The sequence below is a fragment of the Ursus maritimus genome, unplaced genomic scaffold (assembly GCF_017311325.1).
Source record: "Ursus maritimus isolate PB19 unplaced genomic scaffold, ASM1731132v1 scaffold_29, whole genome shotgun sequence".
NCBI classification, from domain to species: Eukaryota; Metazoa; Chordata; class Mammalia; order Carnivora; family Ursidae; genus Ursus; species Ursus maritimus.
The window spans coordinates 29,147,931-29,170,037 of record NW_024425452.1 but is presented as its reverse complement, the minus strand read 5'-3'; the positions used below and the strand labels follow the sequence as shown (position 1 = coordinate 29,170,037).

Here is a 22,107-nt window from a genome sequence, read left to right as displayed (position 1 = left end):
ATAAATAACTCTCAATAAGTATATTTCTGGGCAGATGTTAGATTTGTAAGAATATCCTTAATGATTTAATTATACATGACTAAAGTACATTTTAACAACAACAGGAATATTATACATAATAAACAGAATCAAAACAAACACTTTAAAAACAAACATTTTAAACAATGAATTAGTACTTTCAAAGGACTTAATATGTTGATTTTATGAAATTGAGGGCCATTCGGTTTATAAATGTTAAAGAATCATCCTCTAAGATGATAGACAATGATATAAATGAAACCATGTAAGAACAAAGTTTTAAAAGTTTCATTTATAACCACTTAAAGACTGTTGATAAAGCAACAAAACTTTTAAGATCTCTTCTGCCTTTTACTATCTATTCCATGTAAATCTTTTAAAATGTAAATATTGTTTATGAGATAGACAATTAATGGTCCATTAGAGAGAATAACAGAGCTAGACTATATTGAGTAACGTTGTAAACTACAGTTACATGGAAATAAGGACATTCTCAACTGAAACTGGCTGATTTTAGTATAGAAATATGACTCATAATTTTTATATACAATTTAAAACTACTGAATTAATGATTATATTTAGACATCCCTTTAAAATGCTCATTTAAAAATATTCTTGAAAATCTTGTAAGGAGATCTTCATACTTCAGTATGCTTCTGACATTTAGTAAATTGCTAAGGAAGTGAGTTACTCTCAACAGTTTCTACTGAGTTCAAGAGAATGCCCAGTCTCCACAAATAAAAAGTAAATAAAGGAAACGCATCAGAGAGTTGGAAAATAGTTTCATCATGCTTTTGAAGAAATTTCTTGATTTCTTGGTCATCATGCCCTCCACCTGAAGCGTTGCCTTCTTTGTTTTCCTTTTGAAGAAGCTGCTCCAGAACCCAGAACAGGGAGAAAATATTTTCATAGTGTGTCACATAACCGGCTTGAACCTGCAAATAAACAACAAACTCCTTAAAAACACATATTGGTTGTAGCTCAGCTCAGAAAAAGCCAAATAAAGGTATTAAATTTTCCGACAAAAAGTAAATTCTTCGTATATTTAACACTTTCTATCTTCCTGTTCCTTTAATTGGGATGGAGGGAGAACAAAGGAGAACATTTCCTTTCTTTCAAACACTTTACAGTCTTGGTGAATGATTTTTTTCTCTTGACGGTTTATAAAGCTCAAAATCCTTTCTCTGTCTTACTGCTATAATTCATTACTCAGATGAATCTGAGAATACTTGGCAATGTCTTGTGTGTTGTGGGAAGGACTTCCAGTGCCCGACACTCCTGCCAATGATAAAGATCTTGGGGGTAGGGTTTTAAGAATGTTTCTTTCTTCTTCTTTTTTTAAAGATCTTATTTATTTGTTAGAGAAAGAGAGAGACAGAGAGCACAAGCAGGGGGAAAGGCGGAGGGAGAAGCAGACTCCCCACTGATCAGGGAGCCTGATGTGGGGCTCGATCCCAGGACCCCAGGATCATGACCTGAGCCAAAGGCAGACACTTAACTATGGAACCACCCAGGTGCCCTAAGAATATGTTTCAGTGTATAACTCCGTCCTAGAAGAGTTATGATCTCTAAGAGACCAGACATGGATCTCTAAGAGACCAGACATGATCTCATTCTGAGTCTACACAAATCGAGGAGGAAGGGGATTAGATTGTGTAGAATCACACACATGGTTATGAGGGAAAATGCAGATGTGTCTTGAGAAGTTACTGTTTGGCCCTAGATGATTGAAAGTGAGACGAATCAAAGTAAGGCCTAAAAAGTAGACAATGGAAAGCACAACATGAGGGAATAGAGACGTCAGTTTAAAGGTTTAAACTGACTTTAACATTTGCTTATTAAGACACGTGTTGGAAACATTCCCCAAATCTATCCACTCTAATAAATAAAAAGAAACCTTCTTCTAGAGCCCAGAGGAATGTATTCCATAACAAGATGGTCCTATAAACAGTTAAATATATACTTTCTTTTTATTGAGGTATAATTGATGATATAACATGCTAGCTTCAGTATCACATAATGATTTGATATTGTTATATATTGCAAAACGATCACCACAGTAAGTCTAGTTAACATCTATCACTTACATAGTTACCAAATTCTTTTTCTTGTGAGGAGGACTTTCAAGATCCACTCTCCTGGCTACTTTCAAACATGCAATTCAGTGTTATTAACTACAGTCACCATACTGTACACTGTATCCCCATGACTTAAATTTATTTTATAACTGGAAATTTGTACCTTTCCATTCCCTTCACCCATTTCAGCCACCCCCTAACTAACTCCCATGTCAGGCAACTACCAGTCCGTTCTTTATATCCATGAGCTTGGTTTTGGTTTTGGTTTTTTAAAATATCCCACATATAACTGTATTATATGGTATTTATTTATTTTTTCTGTCTGACTTATATCATTTACCATATTGCCCTCAAGGTCCATACATACACATACGATGGGTTATTCTTCAGCCATAAACAAAGAATGAAATCTTGCCATTTGTGACAAGTGAGTATGTACATACACATATATATAAATATGTAAGTATATGTACATATACATACATGTATATACATACACACACCATAACATCTTTATCCGTTCCTCCATCAGTGAACATTTAAGCTCTCCCCACGTCTTGGCTATTGTAAATAATGCTGCAATGAACATGATAATACATATATACTTTTGAATTAGTGTTTTCTTTTTCTCTGGATAAATACCTGGAAGTGGAATTGTTGGATCATATGGTAATTCTGTTTTTAATTTTTTGAGGAATCTGGATAGTGTCTTCCATAATGGCTGCACCAGTTTACATTCCCCCTGACTGTGGGAACACAAGGGTTCTCTCTTCTCCACAGTCTCACCAACATTTATTATTTCTCTCTTTTTGATAACAGCATTCTGACACGTGTAAGGAGCTATGTCACTGTGGTTTTGATTTGCATTTCCCTGATAATTAGTTATGTTGGGCATCTTTCCATGTACCTGTTATGTCTTCCTTGGAAAAACATCTATTCAGATCCTCTGCCCATTTTGTAATTGGATTGTGTTTTTGCTATTGAGTTGTATAAGTTCTTTATATATTTTGGATATTAAGCCCTTATTTGGTATTTGATTTGCAAATATTTTCTCCCTTTCAGTAGGCTGCCTTTTATTTTGTTGATGGTTTCCTTTGTTGTGCAGAAGCTTTTTAGTTTGATATAGTGCCAATTATTTCTTTTTACCTTTTTTTTGCCTTTGCTTTAAGGTGTCAATTCCAAAAACTAATTTCTAAGACCAATGTCAAGGAGCTTACTACCTATGTTTTCTTCTAAGAGTTTTATGGTTTCAGATCTTAAATTCAAGTCTTTAATCCATTTTTAGTTATTGTTTGGTATGATATTAAATAGTGGTTCAGTTTCATTCTTTTGCATGTGGCTGTCCAGTTTTCCCAGCGCCATTTATTGAAGAGGCTACTTTCCCCATTGTACATTCTTGGCCCTTTTGCCATAAAATAATTGACCATATACGTGTGGGTTTATTTCTGGGCTCTCTATTCTGCTCCACTGATCCATGTATATGATTTTATGCCTATTCCATACTGTTTTGATTACTATAGCATTGTAATATAGTTTGAAATCAGGAAGCATGATGCCTTCAGCTTTGTTTTTCTTTCTCAAGTTTGCTTTGGCTACTCAGGTTCTTTTGTGTTTTCATACAAATTTTAGGATTACTTGTTCTCTTTGAGACTTTCCTTTAAAGTGCTTGTAATAAGAACTATTTCTCCAACTGCCTATATGTCACACTCCTACCAAACTGGACTCTACATTCTTAAGTGAATATACCTAATATCTGTGTGCCGATTCTTTTGATCTAGAATGGCCTCTCTCGTCAATCTCTGATTTCTAGGACCGTGATCAGCCTTCAGTGCCTACCACAGATGCCACATATCCACTGAGCCTTTTTTGAGCCCCTCAGTTTTGTAAGTTTGAACTATTTGCCGTGTATTCTGGTTGGTTTATATTTATTTCATCACCCATTTAGATTCCAAACATGTTGAGAGAGCATATGTGTTCCTGTCACTACAGTTTCTACAATTCCTAAAACACTATCCATCTTGCCCATAGTAGATGTCAATATACATTTATTGTTTTGAATTGAACAGAAATCACACTAATGTAAAAGGAACTACTATAGATACATACTGGTTACTGTCTGAAGGAGAATCACAGTGACATTTTTCAATATTAAACGTACTTTTCAAATACTTTCCTTATTCTAAACTAAAAAAATTCACAGTATGGGTTTAACCTGATCTTGTCAGCAATACTTAAATATTTGTCAACCTGTTCACTAATGACCATAGACAGTGCAAATCCTATCGGAGTTAACAGATAATTCTTCCTTGGAACTATGTTATAAACATAGCTGCTTAACCTAATTAGACATTAACATAAATTAGGAAGTGCTGAAATACAAATTCTGTAGCAGAAGGGCACATTTATTTCATTCACTTTGACACTTTACAACAATGTGCAGTACTCTATAATGATAATCTAGGCAGGAGTGTCGCAATATTTTAGGGTTTACCTCTATTGATAATATTAGCTATATAGTCCAGCATTTATCTCACTGGGTTCTTAAAATACAATAGAATTTTGTGAACTGAATGACTATTCTTTTTTGAAATTATTTAATTTTTAGTGAATCCTGGTTTTCATGTTTAACATAATTTTATGAACAATAAAAAGTTGTCAAATGGTGCTTCTCACAAAACAAGGGAATTTCTCCCTTTGATGAAGGCCGTAGCATCCCAGGCAATTCCAGGGCAAGAGTGTGAAGCAGGCCGAGAGTGTCTTGGTACCTTTCCATTGGCTTTGAGAGTCTTACTTTGGGCGTGTTTAGCTCTCCTTCCAGGTAGGCGGGGGTCCCATCTGTAGTGCCCCATCTCTATGTTGTTTTGGACTTTGCTTTTACTCTTACTAGAATTTATCTGTCTTGGGTTCCACCTCTCTCCTAAATGCCTATACCACATCATTTGATACATTCTTTTACTCTAAGATATTACCAGTTATAGAACAGTAATTTGAAACTAACTCCTCTCTTTAGGGAAAGTATGCGCTTAGCTAACGTGCCTTTGCAGCCTTTCCTTTCAACACGACTGAAACGGCATGTCTGTGGGGCCCGTCTTTCCTGTAGTTTCCAGATCTCTTCACACTGGAAGCTGCCCGCTCTGCCTAATCATATGCTTAGGCGCTTTCTGAATTAGTGCATACACTGAATAAAAATGAAAATAAATGCTATTAAGGTGATAGTCTACCATATTTGGTGTTAATTTTACACTCTCAGCATCGAACTAGACTGAATCACATCAGTGTTGAAAAAATACCCAATACCGGTGGAACATACCCGCCAGCAAAATACTCAAGCGTTTTGCCTGAACATCCTGCTGGGAAGATTGAATGACCCCGGTACACGAACAAGACGGCTTCTGTATCTGATAAAATGCTATCAGTTTATCTTCCTATCCAGGTCTTTTAGAATTGAAGGAATCTTGAGAGAAAGCTTTTAGAGTCCCGTGACTACTTCCTATTACCTAATCCCATTTTATATAACAGGGGACCTTCAAAAGAGAAAACACTTTCTCAGTTGAAAAATCACCAGATATTTTTGTAGAGTATTTTCAGAATTAAAACATTACTTCGATTTATTTTTCTATTCCTGAGCTGGGCTTAAGAAAGTTAAAGTCTCCAAATATTTTTTTCAGTGGTGAAAAATATTAATTTTCTTTACATGCTGCTAAATTTCACTTCAAAATTTAGATTCTGAAGTTAGGCTATAGACACATAATGCCAGTTTCCTAATTACTGTTTTAGTTGGAATTCAGTCAAGGTTAGCTTGACATTTTTGTGGAGACTTATTATCCTTGAAGCAGACACTGCTATCTGCTTATTCTATATCCATTTCTCCCTCCCTTTTCATCAAAAGAAACCCAGTTTTGCTTAAGGTGGCAATAGATCAACTAAAAATGTCTATTTCCAGTCTCTCTTAAGGCTAATTCTGCTCCGAGATACAAATATAAGTAACTGGGTGAGCTTCCCGAAAGCTCTGCGGTAGTAGGCAAAGTCTTGTAGAAGGCTGCTCCACCTTCCCTCTTCAGCATTGTTCCTGCTCCGAATACCCATACCACACTTAGAGGTAGAGGAGCCCCTTGCGAGCTTGAGGATGAGGGCCACCAATGCGTCAGTAAAAAGGACCAGATTCTGGAGGCATGGTGCAGCTCAGTGCACCCACACAGGATGGCTGCACCTTCCTATGCTTGGGTCCCCCTCTTCCATTTTGGTCTTTTAACATTGGAACCGTGATGGGGCACCTCGGTGGCTCAGTCGGTTAAGCATCTGCCTTCAGCTTAGGTCATGATCCCAGGGCCCTGGATGGAGCCCTGAGTCAGGCTCCCTGCCCGGTGGGTGTCTGCTTCTCCTTCTCCCTTGCTCCTCGCCTCCCTTGCGCCTCTCTCTCTCTCGCTCATGCTCAGTCCCTCTTTCCAATAAATAACATCTTAAAAAAATAAAAATAAAATTGGGACCTTGAGAGTTCATCTCGGCAGGAAGGGGGCTCTGAAGGTTTCTTCGCCTTGAGAAGGTGGTGCTGTCTCTGACACAGGCAGGACAGAGATGCAGAAAACAGCAATAACAGTCACGTTTCCGGACGGCAGATGATGTAACAAAGTGTCCTGCACATTTGAGTGTGGCTCGTACTTTGGATGTTTACATTTAATACCGAAAAATATAAAGATGCAACAGTTCATTAAATCAGTGGTTTGATAATTTACGTGTGCTAGCCAAAGGCATGTGGCGGTGAAGTCGGACGCTTTCAGAAATAAGCATGCTGTTATGGAAGGGGTGAGAACACAACACGACGTTTTTCTTATTGCTACAAGCACAAGAGGCAAAGGAGAAAACTGGATCATTACGGGGCAGAAAATCAAGTCAAAGAGTATAGGCGAATAACCTAAATGTTCAATTAAATGTTCACTGAATATAAATATACCATTGGCTCAGTATCCTCCACGCCAGAATTTATTAGACAGAAGCAATAAGTAAGATACAACTAAAATTAGTAGTCTCTAAAAGAATGAATTAAACAGAATACTTTAAAGGAAAAGGTCAGTTGTCACCATGATAATTAAGTGGGAAACTTATCCCTGAGTTTTAATAACTTAGCCTTTTTTATCTACTAGAAAGCAAAGAAGGCAGTAGATTTCAGTGAAGGAGTTGAGGAGGGTGAAGTTAACCCTCTCTCAGCAGTTTGCTCAGCAGCTTGCAGCTTCTGAAGCCCGGCAGAGTCCTGAAGGAGCTGCTAAATAAGCAGAGCTGGGCTCCGGGGCCAGCGCAACCTGGAGGACGACCAGGGCAGTGACAGGGCTTGAGAACAGAGTAGGAGAACCGTGTGCACATTATATAGAATGTATGTTTGTTTATTTATTTACTTATTTTAAAAATATTTATTTGAGGGGTGCCTGGGTGGCACAGCGGTTAAGCATCTGCCTTCGGCTCAGGACGTGATCCTGGCGTTCTGGGATCGAGTCCCACATCGGGCTCCTCTGCTGGGAGCCTGCGGGAGCCTGCTTCTTCCTCTCCCACTCCCCCTGCTTGTGTTCCCTCTCTCGCTGGCTGTCTCTCTCTCTGTCAAATAAATAAATAAAATATTTAAAAAAAATATTTATTTGAGAGAGTAAGAGAGAAAGAGCGCATGCGGGCCCCTCCCGATCCCAGAATTCTGAGATTGTGACCTGAGCCGGAGTCAAGTGCTGAACTGACTGAGCCATCCAGGTGCCCCACGTATGTATATTTGAAACCAGTGCCCGTATGACTGCAGTAGAAGCACACATTCATTTAAACCCGTGTCTCTGCAAAAATGAGTGTTCTTTTCTTTTCCCCACAACCTTGGTGCCAAACCACACTGAAGGTGTATAAAGCAAAAGGCTGATCAGAGCAGAGTAGAGTTAATTGGGAAAGATTTCCTAGAGATGAATTGTGAGCCAGGGCTCAAAGGGAGTGAGAGGTACACATTGGTGAATCATCTTTTGATCAGATTGCCAGGTAAAGGAGAGTAAAAAGGATCTAATGGGTATTAATCCTTTTTGCTTTATACAGATAATGGTATGATTATCTGCCTAAAACACTGAATCCTGGAGACTGGTTCTAAGGGCTTATGTCTAATTTTGAGAATAACTTAGATGGAAAGTTCTAAACTGTTGAAACTACTAACATTTGCAATCTTGATATTTTGCCATGTTTCCTATGGGAAACAGTTTGAGTATGCAAGATTTATATGTAAAGCTACTCATGAAAGGAATATACATAACAAAAAATTTAAATCTGTCATTATGAGCCTTGTTTAAAAATAATGATTTTCTCATTAACCAATTTTACCTACTTTTCTCAAATCTGTTTCTTAAGGCTGAAATTATGTAATAAAGTAATAGCAAAATGAACAGACTGAAAAAGAAAATGGCCTGCAGCGGGCTAGGAGTTTGGACAAGAAATCACAGAAAGGAGAAGGATGATTTGTACTTGTTTGACAAAAATATCTAGGCTGAGACTCCATATAAGAACAGATGTGGGAGAGGCCCCTGTTGGTTCAGATCTTTGAGAAAATAGAATCTTACTAATAACCAAGACTTTTTTTTTCTTTTTCAAAGGAAGGACATCAGTCGAACACACATTCATTATTTATTAAATCGCAGCTCTGCCATTTACTAGCTATGTGAGCTGGGCAAGTTATGTAACCTCACTAAACCTACCTTTCCCCATCTAAAATTTGGAAATAACAAGGATAACTCTTCCCTGGGGTTGCTGAGAGAGTAAATTGCATGTTCAAAACCCAGGACAGGATACATACACATATTTACACATTTAAAACACGCACATTTTCAAATAAGTATTACCTATTATATGTTATTATTACCATCATCATTATCGTTTTTTTTTTTTTAAGATTTATTTATTTTAGAAAGAGAGCATGAGTGGGAGGGTCAGAGGGAGAGGGAGAGAGAGAATCTCAAGCAGACTCCATGCTGAGCGGGGAGCCTGACGCAGGGCTCAATCACATGACCCTGAGATCATGACCTGGCTGAAACCAAGAGTCAGTTGCTTAACTGACTGTGCCACCCAGGCGTCCCATTATCATTATGTGTTTACCCAAAGTGAAAAAGATACAGTCGTATCCATGCGGTACTTTGCACCTGGAGGCAGGCTACTGCTACTACTCACGTACCGTACTGTGATCAATTTTTAGAAGCGTTACAAGCTCACTGCAAATTGTTCATCTAGAGTTGTGCAAAGAGCCTAGGCTGTATCTTCATCTACTTTCCTCTACCAAGGAAGTCCTTCGTAGACAAAAGTAGCGGAGCGTTCTGTTTTGCATAGAAGGGTGATGCTGAAGAACCAAAATGTGAGATAATTACCTTAAAGCCTTGCTGATGGTAGAAGGCCCTGAAGATGGTGTCAGTGTGGGTTAAATGGGTCTTATGTGATATGAACAACTGTAAGAAGGTCCATCTGCCCAGGCCCTACCTTTAACTCCCTAACAAGACATGATAGCCAGCTTGACTATCTTTTTAAAAAAAGGTTATGTTCTCCAATTATCTGACTAGTGTGAAAGACATCAACTTGTTCAAGTCCATCCTAGAGGCAAGTTGGTAAAAATGAGTTTCTGATTCCTAATAATTTGCCCTTCTGGTGACTAACCTAATAATGTCATAGATTAAGTCCCAAGTACTTAAAATTTTTATATTTGCACTTTTCTCTAGGGAAATATCCTGTGCTTTGACTCCTGTTTATCACTTTCATCAGAATAAGCAGATGGGTGGATATGATAAGATAGATTCCACATAGACTCTTATTCTCAGATTTCCTCACATAAAGGATAGAGAAATCCTAATACATGGACATGGCGTTTTTCTGTTCCAACAGATTTCCTGAGTCAACATTAAACAGCTTTACACTGGATCCTCACTCTTTTCTCAGGATCTGTACCCTACATTATGTGGTCATCAGTCCCACTCACAGAACAATTTTCAGCATTTTATACCATAATATGAAACTTAAATCTAAGGCTAGAAATCCCTTTCAAATACATTTGAGAAGCAAATAGATCACTCACTAGTTTGGACTTTCATCACAGTAGTTCTTGGCAAAGCAGTACAAACCAGATAATTTGATTGTGAATATAAGAGTCTATTAAGTGAAAGAACAGGGTTCAGAGACTGGAATAAAAGCAGCTAAATTCCTTAAGGACTAATTCAGCGGGGAGTACTTAGCACTTTAAAATTTTGTTTCTGCTTGCTTTGCGCTCATCCTTCCCTTCTGTCGGTCCTACTGCATGTGTTGGGTACTCTCATGTGTCAAGCCTCTGGTACGTGCTGGGGATACAGAGCTGAATAGGGCAAGATCCCTACCTCTATAAGAATTCTTAGTATCCTTCTAGGAAGACAAAGAAGTAAATAAATAATGGCAGCGCAGAGTGCATGCTGTAAGGGCGAGAGAAGAACCCGCAAGAGAACGGAGTCGCGGTGTGAGAAGACGCTAAATGTCAGGAAATGAGTTTAGTTGGGAATGGGGATGTTGCAGGCTCACTTCCCCCTGGGGGGTATGGCGGGATTCTTTTGGAGAGATGACTTGAAAGTTATTATCAGCACAGGTAAAACACCTGTTTGGCTCCTACCACAGGGGCCTCTGTCTCTGGCTGCACTGAAGCAAGGGAGACGCAGAGAGCTTAAAGGGTGTGTGGGGAAAGATGTCACCAATCTCTGCAGAATCCCTACACCTCTGCCTTCTCTAAGGCAGTGGAACCAGACTGGATTGAGCGGTGTGTGCAGTCAAGGGCCAAATCAATTCTGTCTGTTAACACAATTTAAAGAATGTGTTTGGTTCCTTGAGCTCTATTGCCACTTAAGTGTTTTATATTTACCTTCGTGAAGGAAGGCACAGATCATGATGCACAAAAATCATATTCTTGGGACAAAATGCACTGTCTCACCAAGTTAAGCCATTTCCATCATGTCATTAAGACACAGCTTGAGAAAAAGAAATCAAAAGTGGTGAAATATCTGATACATATTGAAAACAGATCCAGATGGCCATTACTGATGGAAAACAAATGTCCAAATAGCCAGTGGGGGTAAAATCAACACGGAACATTCTTCTTTAGGACTCTAAATAAAGATTATCCCAGACAGCATCAAAACCTGGTCAACTAGGCAGAAGGCAGGAGGCCGACTTGTTGGAGAAGCATCAGTGAATGCCCGGCCATGCAAAAGCCAGAGGCTAAAATAATTTCCTAGAGGCTGTGTATCTAAGCTTTGATATATTTGCCAACGTAAGCAAGAAACGTGTGTGTATGTATGAAAGTTTATATATTTAACAGCACTGGATCCAAAGCCCAAGATCAATGACGACAAGAGGATGGGCTCATAGTGACCAGATCCTTTGCAATAATTTTGTTTGAAAACCAAAATCCAAATCTGATTGGCCTCAGATAATCTACTAATTACCTCCCAAAGGCTGACTGAAAAGGGTTGGAATCACAGAAATTTAAAGTCAATACATTTGCCCCTTTTTTCTTCCTGTTTTCAGTATGTATCATCACTAATTCAATGAAACCAGTTTATCACAGCTTGATAAACTACACAACACATGGGAAAGTTTGGAAACACAACGGAGTAAAAGCTCTGGGTTCTTATGAACATGTTATATTATCGTTGCAGTAGAGACCAGGCTGAGAGCAAGATTCATGGTACATTCTTGTTCTTCTTTTAAAAATCAACCAACCACTATTTCTCCATTTTAAAAAATAAGACTTTTGAGATATAATTGAGTAAAATGGACCCCTTTTAAGTGTTTAGTTTTATGAATTTGATAAATTACTTGTAAGAACAGAGATATGTCGTAATAGAAATAATCTCTGAATAAAGAAACAGCAGTTATGCTACAACCATGTGATATTGTTTAATGACACTGTAAATGTTACCTTTTATCTAGATGATTTTTTATTAAAATATATATACACAATATTTAGTTGTTTTCACAGCTATATGAAATACTATTTCGAACTTAACTATAATTTTGTTATCTGAAGGTACTCTAGAGAAATTTTTGAAAAGACAAGTTCCATACGTAATGCAGAAAGCTTAGGAGAAGGAAGTAGACTTCGAACTATGAGATAGCTTTTCTGGCTTAACTATTTTCATTATCTTCACACAGATGATGCTGGGGAAATTTATCTGTCACAAAAATGCTAAGTGACCCTAGAGAAAGCTTTCTTAGGTGCTGGTGACAGTCACTACCGGATGACAAATGGAAAAAAAAAAAAAGGAGAGGGGTATAGAACCAGAGAACTGAGACTTCCATTAGCTCTCTCGTTCAAATAACATGTCCTCAGTAGCTAGTGCCAACCACGATGTTGAGATGGAAATTACAAAGAATGACGGAAGTATAGGTTCATATCCTTTAGGCATCACAATTTAAGGTGGAGTTAAATATGTAAACAATCACAATTCAATGGGATATATATCGTAAGAGAGTCATGTCCACAGTGTTACAATGGCATTGCTGCTAAGTGGGTTACGGTAAAAAAAAAAAAATGAAGAATGCACTCAGCAAATAATCTCAATGGAGAGTTCTAACTGCTCCTGTTTTGGCAAATTAAACTAGCAATGGCTTACAGGGGAAATGAAGTACATGATGGGAAATTTACAGGGTAACTTAAATGCAGTGAAAACAAAACAAGTAAAACAATTTGGTATGCATATAATAAACAGGTGTCAAAAGTGTTTGTCTTTTTCAGATACATATTACAAAATTAAAATCAAGTCTGGGGAGATACTTGCATTTATAAGACATAAATTAGTTTACTTAAGCAATAGTGTATGGACTTGGATATATGCTTTACAAACATATATTTTCAGAAAAAAATGTGCCCAATAAGTTGACTATCATTGGTTAATTTCAAAGACATGTTTAAAAAACATCAACAATATTTTAAACGTAATTATATTTGTTTCTTAATCTGAGTCTGAAATTCCAATAAATTTTACCTTTTTTGGAAACTACGTTGCTAACATTAGAAGAGTGATCTATTCTTTATTCAAATTCAATCTTAAATATAATATCTGGATCTGACACAACAATGACATTAATGTTTTAAGTAAGATGATATATTTACTAATACAACAAAAACCCTCCAAATACATAAAGTGGTTTCAGTAAGAAAAAAATGAATACTTTATTCAAAAGGTTTTCAGAACTCTAATTCATAATGTTTCATATGTAAAGGAACACAGTAGTTCCTTGTAAAATGTTCCATTTTTTGGGACTAAAGCCGCACTTCTCTGGATGTCCAATTTCCAAACGTCAAACATCCTAAATTTGCAGCCCCTGAGCCAGTGAAACAGCTACCAGGAAACTATTCCTCGCTTACATCTCCTCAAGTCGTATCATGAGCTAATTCTGAAGGTAACAAAGGCAGAGCAGGAAATGCTGCCACAGGAAATTAAAAGAAGCAAGAATTGATAGCAAAGGATAAATTAGAAAAACTATAAAATTCAGACATGATAATTTCTGGATCTTTTAGAATGGGAAGAGAGCTCAATATGCTTGAATCCAATGTGTCATCAAGGATTTAACAGTACAATTCAAAACAGATGATTCTTGATTTGCTCTATTTAATAAATAGTCAAAATATACTATAGAGTTCCGTTAAAATGTTAAAATAAAATTTGAGAAATACTTGTGTGCAAAATTTTCTTATTCAGAAATTTTTCTAATGATCTTAGATGATGTGATATACCATCAAATAACATTACCTATTTGAGCCTAACATGTTTCTGGGGATTATCCACAGAAAATTATTACAAAACAGTTACTTCTTAGGAAGTTTACTAGAAAGTTTACTGGTATTATCCTTTCAAAGAAACAGTTTTTAGAAACCTCATTTAGAGAAAAAGAGTACTCAAACTATATATACAACTGTTTTAGGAAAATGTGTGTGTATACACATACATACATACATATATTCATGTGTGTATATAATTGCATATAATTAATATGGACATACGTATTTTAATGATCCATGAGAGTGTATATCTTGGTAACAATAACATTTTATATACATAGTTTTGAAGCAATTATGGGAAAACCTGCATAGGCTCTCATAAAATAAAAGAACTTTCGCTTAAAGGTATGTTATTTTTCATAAAAGTGTGGTGCAACAATTTAGTGAATGTGTATTGTATAGAGAAGAATCTGGTCTTTGTACCTCATTCCTGGGAGACAACCTCTAAATCTTTGGAATTTCCTTAGTGATAGAGGAGTGCCTTTGTTATTGGTAGTGGGCCCGGGGCTCACACTTGAGATTATGGTAACAAGAAGAGTAAAGACAGGGGCTATCACCTGAAACACCAACCATGTATTTAGAGAATTGGGTCATTAAGCCAGCCTGACCTCCAGGCAGGGGTGGGGATGGAGACAGAGTTCAGTCATCTGTACACGGAGTCAATCATTTCTACGTAATGATTCTCCAATAAAAACTCCGGAAAATGATGCCAGGTGGATCTTCCTTGTTGAACACATTGGTAAACTAAAAGGGGGCTGTACCTGGATTCCATGAAGAGAGCACATAAGCTCTGTGTTTAGGGTTTTCCTAGACCTTGTGCTATGGGTCTCTACATTTGCCTGACTTGATTTGTATCTTTTCTAATAAGGACAGAAATTTCCTGAATTCTGTGAGTTATCCTAGTAAATTACCAAACCTAAACGAGGTGGGAGGAATCGCCCGCATTTGTAGCAAGTTGGTCAGAAGTGTAGGTAGCCTGGAGGCCCATGAACTTGGGGCTGGCATCTGAAGTGAGAGCAGTCTTGATGGGGACTGTGTTATTAACTCAGTGGGGTTTGTAGTAATTCCAGGTAATCAGCACCAGAATTAAACTGAATTGGAATATACTCGTGTGTCTTGAGGTTAAGGCAAATTATGTGAAGGTGTGCAGATGGTCTAAGGAAGTCACCAAAACATAAAAGTAAATTTTACAAGATTCTCCCATTTCATACTTTTATAAGCTGAAGTGTAATTGACATATAACATTATATTTTGTTTCAGGTGTATAACAGTATACAGGAGATATATATATATGAAAAACCACAGTAAGTCTAGTTAACATCCATCACCATATATAGTTATAAAAAATTGTTTTCTTGTGAAGAGAGCTTCTAAGATTTGCTCCCTTAGCAACTTTCGAATATGATAGTATCATGAACTACAGCCAACATCCTGTACATTAGATCCCCTTCCTTATTTTATAACTGGAAGTTTGTACCTTTGGATCCCCCTTTTCCATTTTACCAACTCACTACCTCATGCCTCTGTCAAGCACTTTTTTGTCCTCTGTATCTATGAGCTTATTTTTTGTTTTGTTCTTTAAATTCCACATATTAGTGGGATCACAGAGTATTTGTCTTTCTTTGTCCGAAATACTTCGCTTACCATAATCCCCTTATGGGGCATTTGTTATTGCAAATGGTAAGAATTATTTTATGGCCAAATAGTATTCCATTTTATACGTGTATCACATTTTTTTAATCCATTTATCCATTGATGGACACTTAGGCTGTTTCCATATCTGGGCGATTGTAAATAATTCTGCAGTGAACATGAAGCTGCATAGATCTTCTCAAATTAATGTTTTCATTTTCTCTAGATAAATACCCAGAAGTGGAACTGCTGGGTCAGGTGGTAATTCTAGTTTACATTTACCTCAACACTGCACGAGGACTGCCTTTTCTCTACATTCTTGCTAGCACCTGTTATTTTTGTCTTTTTGATAATAGCCATTCTGAAGGTGTGAAAAGATATCTCATTGAGATTTTGTTTTGTATTTCCCTGATTATTAGTGATATTGAACATCTTTTCATGTACCTGTAGGCCACGTGTCTATTTCCTTTGGAAGAACAACTATTCAGACCATCTGCCCATTTTTAATTAGACTACTTGGTGGACTTTGCTATTGAGTTGTATGAATTCTTTAGATATTTTGGACATTAGCCCTTTATCAGGTAAATGTTTTGCAAATATTTTATCCCATTCACTAGGTGCCTTTTCATTTTGTTGATAGTTTCCTTTGCTGTGCGGAGGCTTTTTAGTTTCATGTAGTCCCACTTGTTTATTTTTGCTTTTGTTGCTTTTGCTTTAGGTTTCAGATTCAAAATATCATTGCTAAGACCTGTGTCAGGGAGCCTATTTCATATTTTTTTTTTTTCTTCTAGGAGTTCTATGGTTCAGGTCTGATCTTCAAGTTTTTAATCCATATTTTTTTGTGTGTGTATGGTGTAAAAATAGTGGTCCAGTTTCATTCTTCTCTCTGTAGTTGTCCAGTTTTCCCAAAGTGCTTACTGAAGAGACTGTCCTTTCCCCATCGTATATTCTTGACCTCTTTGTCATAAGGGAAATAAGTCAGAGAAAGAAAAATACTATATGATTTCACTCAGATTTGGAATTTAATAAATGAGAAAAGGGAGAAAGAAAAAGACAAACGAAGAAACAGACTCTTAACTGTAGAGAACAAACTGATGGTTACCAGAGGGGAGGTGGATGGGAGATGCGTGAAACAGGTGATGGGGAGTAAAGAGTACACTTATCATGATGAGCACTGCGTAATGTACAGAATTGTTGAATCACTATATTATTTCAAAAAAAAAAAAAGAAAAAAAAAAGAGTCTGGAAGAGTTCCCTCCTCTTCTATTTCTTGGAAGAGTTTGAGAAGGGCTGGTATTAATTATTCCTTGAAAGTTTTGTAGAATTCACCAGAGAAGCTGTCTAGTCCTGAACTTTTGTTTGTTGGGAGGTTTTGCTTACCGATTCAATGCTCTTTCTAGTAATTGGTATTTTCAGATTTTTCTATTTCTTCGTGATTCGGTCTTAGAAGATTGTATGTTTCTGGAAATTTATCCATTTCTTCTAGATTGTCCAGTTTGTTGCTGTGTAATTGTTTACAGTAGTCTCTTACTATCCTCCACATTTCTGTAATATCAGGTGTGTAACTTCTCTTTCATTTCCAATATTATTTATTTGAACCCTCTCTCTCTCTTTTTTTTTTCCCTTGGTGAGTCTGTCAATTTGTTTATCTTTTCAAAGAACCAGCTCTTAATTTCATTGATGTTTTCTATTGTTTTATTTTGTCTCTATTTCATTTATTTTCCTTCTGATATTTATTATTTACTTCATTTTACTAACTTTGGGCTTCATTCTTCTTTTTCTAGCTCTTTTAGTTATAAAGTTAGATTGTTAATTTGGATTTTTCTTGTTTTATGAGGTAGACCTGTATTGTTATGAACTTCCCTCTGAGAACTGCTTTTGCTGCATTTCATGGATTTTGAATTGTATTTCCATTTTCATTTATCTTACAGTATTTTTAGATTTCTCCTTTGATTTCTTCATTGACTCATTTGTTGTTCAGTAGTATATTGCTTAATCTCCACATATTTGTTATATTTCCTGTTTTCTTCTCATAATTGATTTCTAGTTTCATACCATTGTAGTCAGAAAAGATGCTTGCTATGATTTCAGTCTTCTTAAATTTATTGAGACTTGTTTTGTGACCAAACATGTGACCTATTCCAAATAATGTTCCATGTGTACACAAGAAGAATGTGTATTCCACTTATTTTGGATGGAATGTTCTATATACATTTTTAAGTCCACCTGGTCTAATGTGTTGTTTAAATCCAAGATTTCCTTATCGATTTTCTTCTGGATTACTTATCCATGAATGTAAATGGAGTATTAATATTCTTACTTTAGTCACATCACTGTCAGTTCTTTTAGGTCTATTTATATTTGCTTTATACATTTAGGTATTCCTATTTTGGGTGCATAAATGTTTATGAATGCTATAACCTCTTGTTGGATTGGCCCCTTTATATTTACCCTTGTTTTTTATTACAGTCTTTGCTTTCAGGTCTATTTTTTCTGATATCAGTTTAGCTATATCGGCTTTCTTTTGGCTTTCGTTTGCATAAAATATCTTTTTCCATTCTTTACTTTCAGTTTATGTGTGTCCTTAGATCTGAAGTGAGTGTCTTATAGAAAATTACATGAATGGTGTTTTTTTATCCATTCACCCACTTTGTGACTTTCAATTGAAAAATTTAGTCCATTTACAATTAAAGTAATTATTGATAAATATGTACTTATTGCCAGTTTGTTAATTGTTTTTTTTTGTGTTTTGTATTTCCTCTTTGTTCCTTTCTTGTTCTCTTCCCTGTGGTTTGATGACTTTCTTTAGAATTATGTTTATATTTTTCTCATTTTTTTGTATCTACTTTTTTCGCTTTGTGTTTACCATGAGGTTCACATGACAGCCTATATGTCTATTTTTACTTGATAGCAACTTAAATTTGAACACATTTTAAAAACTGTTTTTACTATCACCTTTCATTTTTTATGTCATATTTTACATCTTTTTATTTCGTGTATCACCTGACCAATAATTATAGTCAGTCACTTTTACTATTTTTGTTTTTTAACCTTCATATTAGCTTTCTGTGTGTTTAATCCACTATTTTTACTTTATATTCACCTTTACCAGTGAGGTTTGTACTTTCATATATTTTTTATTATTAGTGCCTTTCTTTCTTTCTTTCTTTTCTTTCTTTTTCTTTCTTTTCTCTTTCTTTCCTTTCTTTCTTTCTTTCTTTCTTTCTTTCTTTCTTTCTTTCTTTCTCTTTCTGTAAGACAGTTTAAGTGGTGATGAGCTCTTAGCTTTTGTTTGTCTGGAAATCTCTTTATCTCTCTTTCAATTCTGACTGATAACCTTGCCAGGTAGAGCCTTCTCGGTTGGAAGTTTATTCCTTTCACACTTCGGATATATCATGCCACTCCCTTCTGGTCTGCAAAACTTCTGAAAAATCAGCCGATAATCTTATGGGGTTTCCCTTGTACATAACAGTTTTTCTCTTACTGCTTTTAAGATTCTCCTTTTATCTTTAACTTTTGACATTTAATTATAACGTGTCTTGGTGTGGATCTCATTAGGTCCATTTTATTTGGAACTCTGTATGCTCCTGGACATGAGTGTCTGTTTCCTTCCTCAGGTTAGGAAGTTTTCAGCCATTATTTCTTCAAGTATGTTTTCTGCCCCTTTCCCTTTCTCTTCTCCTTCTGGACCACTACAGTGTGAGTGTTATTCCATTTGATGCTGTCCCATAGGTATCTTAAGATATCTTCATTTTTTAAAATTCTTTTTTTCTTCTTACTGTTGTTGGGGTGAGTTCCACTGCCCTGTCTTCCAGGTTGCTGGAAACTTCTATTTCAGTCTGCCATTGAACCCATTCTATTGTATTTTTCAGTTCAGTTATTTATTCTTTAAGTCTGTGACTTTTGTTTGGTACTTTCTTATATTTTCCATCTCTTTGTTGAAGTTCTCACTTTCGCCCATGTTCAGTGAGCATCTTTACGACCATTACTTAGAACTCTTCCTCAGGTCACTTACTTGTCTCCACTTTACTAAGGTCTTTTTCTGAATTTTTGTCTTGCACTTTTGTTTGGAACATATTCTTGTTCCCTCATTTTGCTTGGCTCTCGGTATTTGTTTTTATGTGTTAGGTAAAATAGCTACCTCTCCTAGTCTTGAAGAAGGGCTCTTGTACGGGAAATAAACCTTACTATTGAAACTTACCCTAGCTCTTGGTTGATTCACAAACCTTTGTGACTGTCTGAGTAGCCTGATTTATTCTTGATAGCTCTCAGTTGTTTAGGGTGTGCCAACACTTGTCATTGTTCCCAAAGGTGTGATCTCATTTAGCACCTAGTTTCAGGCTGATTGGAAGCCAGATTCTTCCGCAGCAGCTTTTAAAGTATGCAAATATACATAGTCCTATGGAATAGCAATCATAAATCCTGCTGACCTTCAGATCAGATCTGGAGGCATTGCCTGGATGATAGTTGCAGGAAGAAGGGCTTCAGTTGAGTGTTTAGCCTCTTTTCTGGAGGACTGTGGCAGTGTATAAACTCCTTTCACAGTGAACTGTGGCAAGGGCAATGGAGGGCACAAAGATGGCGTGTCTCTACTTACATTCCTTGACAGTGCATCTGAGGCCTCTGAGTATGTGGCAAACTAAAGCCTATCTCTCAGGTTAAAACTCCAGGACAGGTATATGAGCCCTTTTCAAAGACAGACTGGGGATGTTTCTGTTGCTGTCTGTGCAGTGCCCTGGGTAGAATATCTTGCCCAGGATTGTCTTTCCAATTGTTAGTCCCATGGGGCCCAAGCCCCTCTGGCCACCAGAGCCAGGTTATTGAGGGGAATCTCATGTATGGACTGTGTGCTTTCCCACCAACTTTAGCAATGCTGCGGGAGAGTGTTGAGGGCAGGGCATGTCTGCAGCTTTTGTGATGCAGGGGAGGTGCACTGGGGTGCACACTTGGGATTTTAGCAAGGCTAGGAAAGAGTTCTGGGAGCGGGGCACACACACAACTTTAGTGAAGCCAAGAAAACACTGGGGCTGACATGTCTATAGCTTTAGCAATGCAGGGAAAGACTGTTGGGTCATGGCCACACCCTTGGCTTTAGCAAAGCTCTGTCCATGCATACCTGCCAGCACTAGCATGGTAGAGGGAGAGTGCAAAAATGGTGCTCACCAGCACCTCTTTCCCCAAAGAAAGCCCCACCTGGTCCCTGTCCCCTGGCAGATGCTTTAAAATCACATATATTCCCGTCACCTCTCAAATTGCTGCCTTGTATTGGGTCCCAGGAAATTGAATCTAGGCATAAGCTCCTCAAAATGAGTATCTAAGATCCCCATGGCCCCCTGAGGCCCCTGGATACAAGCTCTGTTTATTTCCAAAGGCAGATATTTTTTGGTCCTCCTCTTTCTGGTTGCAGGTCCCAAGCGTTGTGGTGTTCAATGGGGGGATACCCCTCGAGGACTCCTCAGGGAGAAGCTCTGGACCCATGAGATCCCTTCCTACTGTGGTTTGCATGTCCACAGTGGGGTTTTTGGTGAGACTGTGCCTCTGCCTCTCCCACTCATCTCAGTGTGGCCCTTTTATCCCTTGTTGTCAAAGAGCTGTTCAGCTAGTTTTCAGTTCTTTTTCTGTGGGAATTATTCCATACGTAGCTGTAGATCTGGTTTGTCAATGGGAGGAGGTTCTTCCCGGGCCACCATCTTGGACCACCTTCATAATGCAGTTTTCAGAAAAGTCACACCATGGATTATCTTTTTCAAGAAATCTTTTTGTTCTTACTTAAATCATTAAACGTGTGTGTGTGTGTGTGTGTGTGTGTGTGTGAAGAAAAACACAAGATTTTTGAGAGGAGAGAGAATCATTCTCACAACTTCCAGTGCCTTTTCCGGTGCTCTGTACTCAGTTTTCCAAAAAAGATGGCTGACTACTTGATTCCTGGAGCACAGAATTTTTTACCCTCTCTAAAATAAAACCATTAGGAAAATAGACTTAATCAATGCTGCTTTCAATCACAACACCTGATATTTTTAAAATACTCAGTTTTCAAATAGCCAGAGTTGACATTTCTGGTTAATCAATATTTAAGATGGTTATTCAAGTTTGAACTATGAGCCATCTATTTGGGTATGGATGTCAACTAAAAAGGTTGGAAAATCTAAGTGGGTGAGAAAATCTTCTCTGGTCAGTCACCATCAACCGCATGACACGGAAAATGGCATACTTTCTCTTCTTTCTGAATACTGGCATTTCAGCTGTCAAAATATTATCTTCTGAAATATTTAGCTATGGAAATCTGAGCAAAGCCATCTATTAATGGGCTCATATCAATACAACTTGGAAGGGTCATAAGAAACTTAGAAGGAGATATATACTGCTGAACCTTGTACAATGCTGGGGTTAGGGATGCTGATCCCCTGCACAGTCTAAAATCCAAATATAACTTTTGACTCCCTCCAAATGTAACTACTAATAGTCTACTATTTATGGGAAGCCTTACTGATAATAGAAACACTTGATTAACACATATTTTATATGTTGTATGCATTATACACTGTATTCTTACAATAAAGAAAGCTAGAGAAAAGAAAATGT

General features: G+C 37.2%; 1 protein-coding gene across 1 annotated transcript in view; it reads right to left on the bottom strand.

Annotated features, from left to right (window-relative positions):
* Window positions 1-692: 692 nt before the first annotated feature.
* MEI4 (meiotic double-stranded break formation protein 4) overlaps window positions 693-22,107 on the bottom strand; it is a 182,969-nt gene continuing 161,554 nt past the window's right edge. The window contains exon 4 of the mRNA XM_008684844.1: window positions 693-953. Within this exon, the coding sequence (XP_008683066.1) occupies window positions 693-953 (261 nt within the window). The remainder of the gene's footprint in view (window positions 954-22,107) is intronic.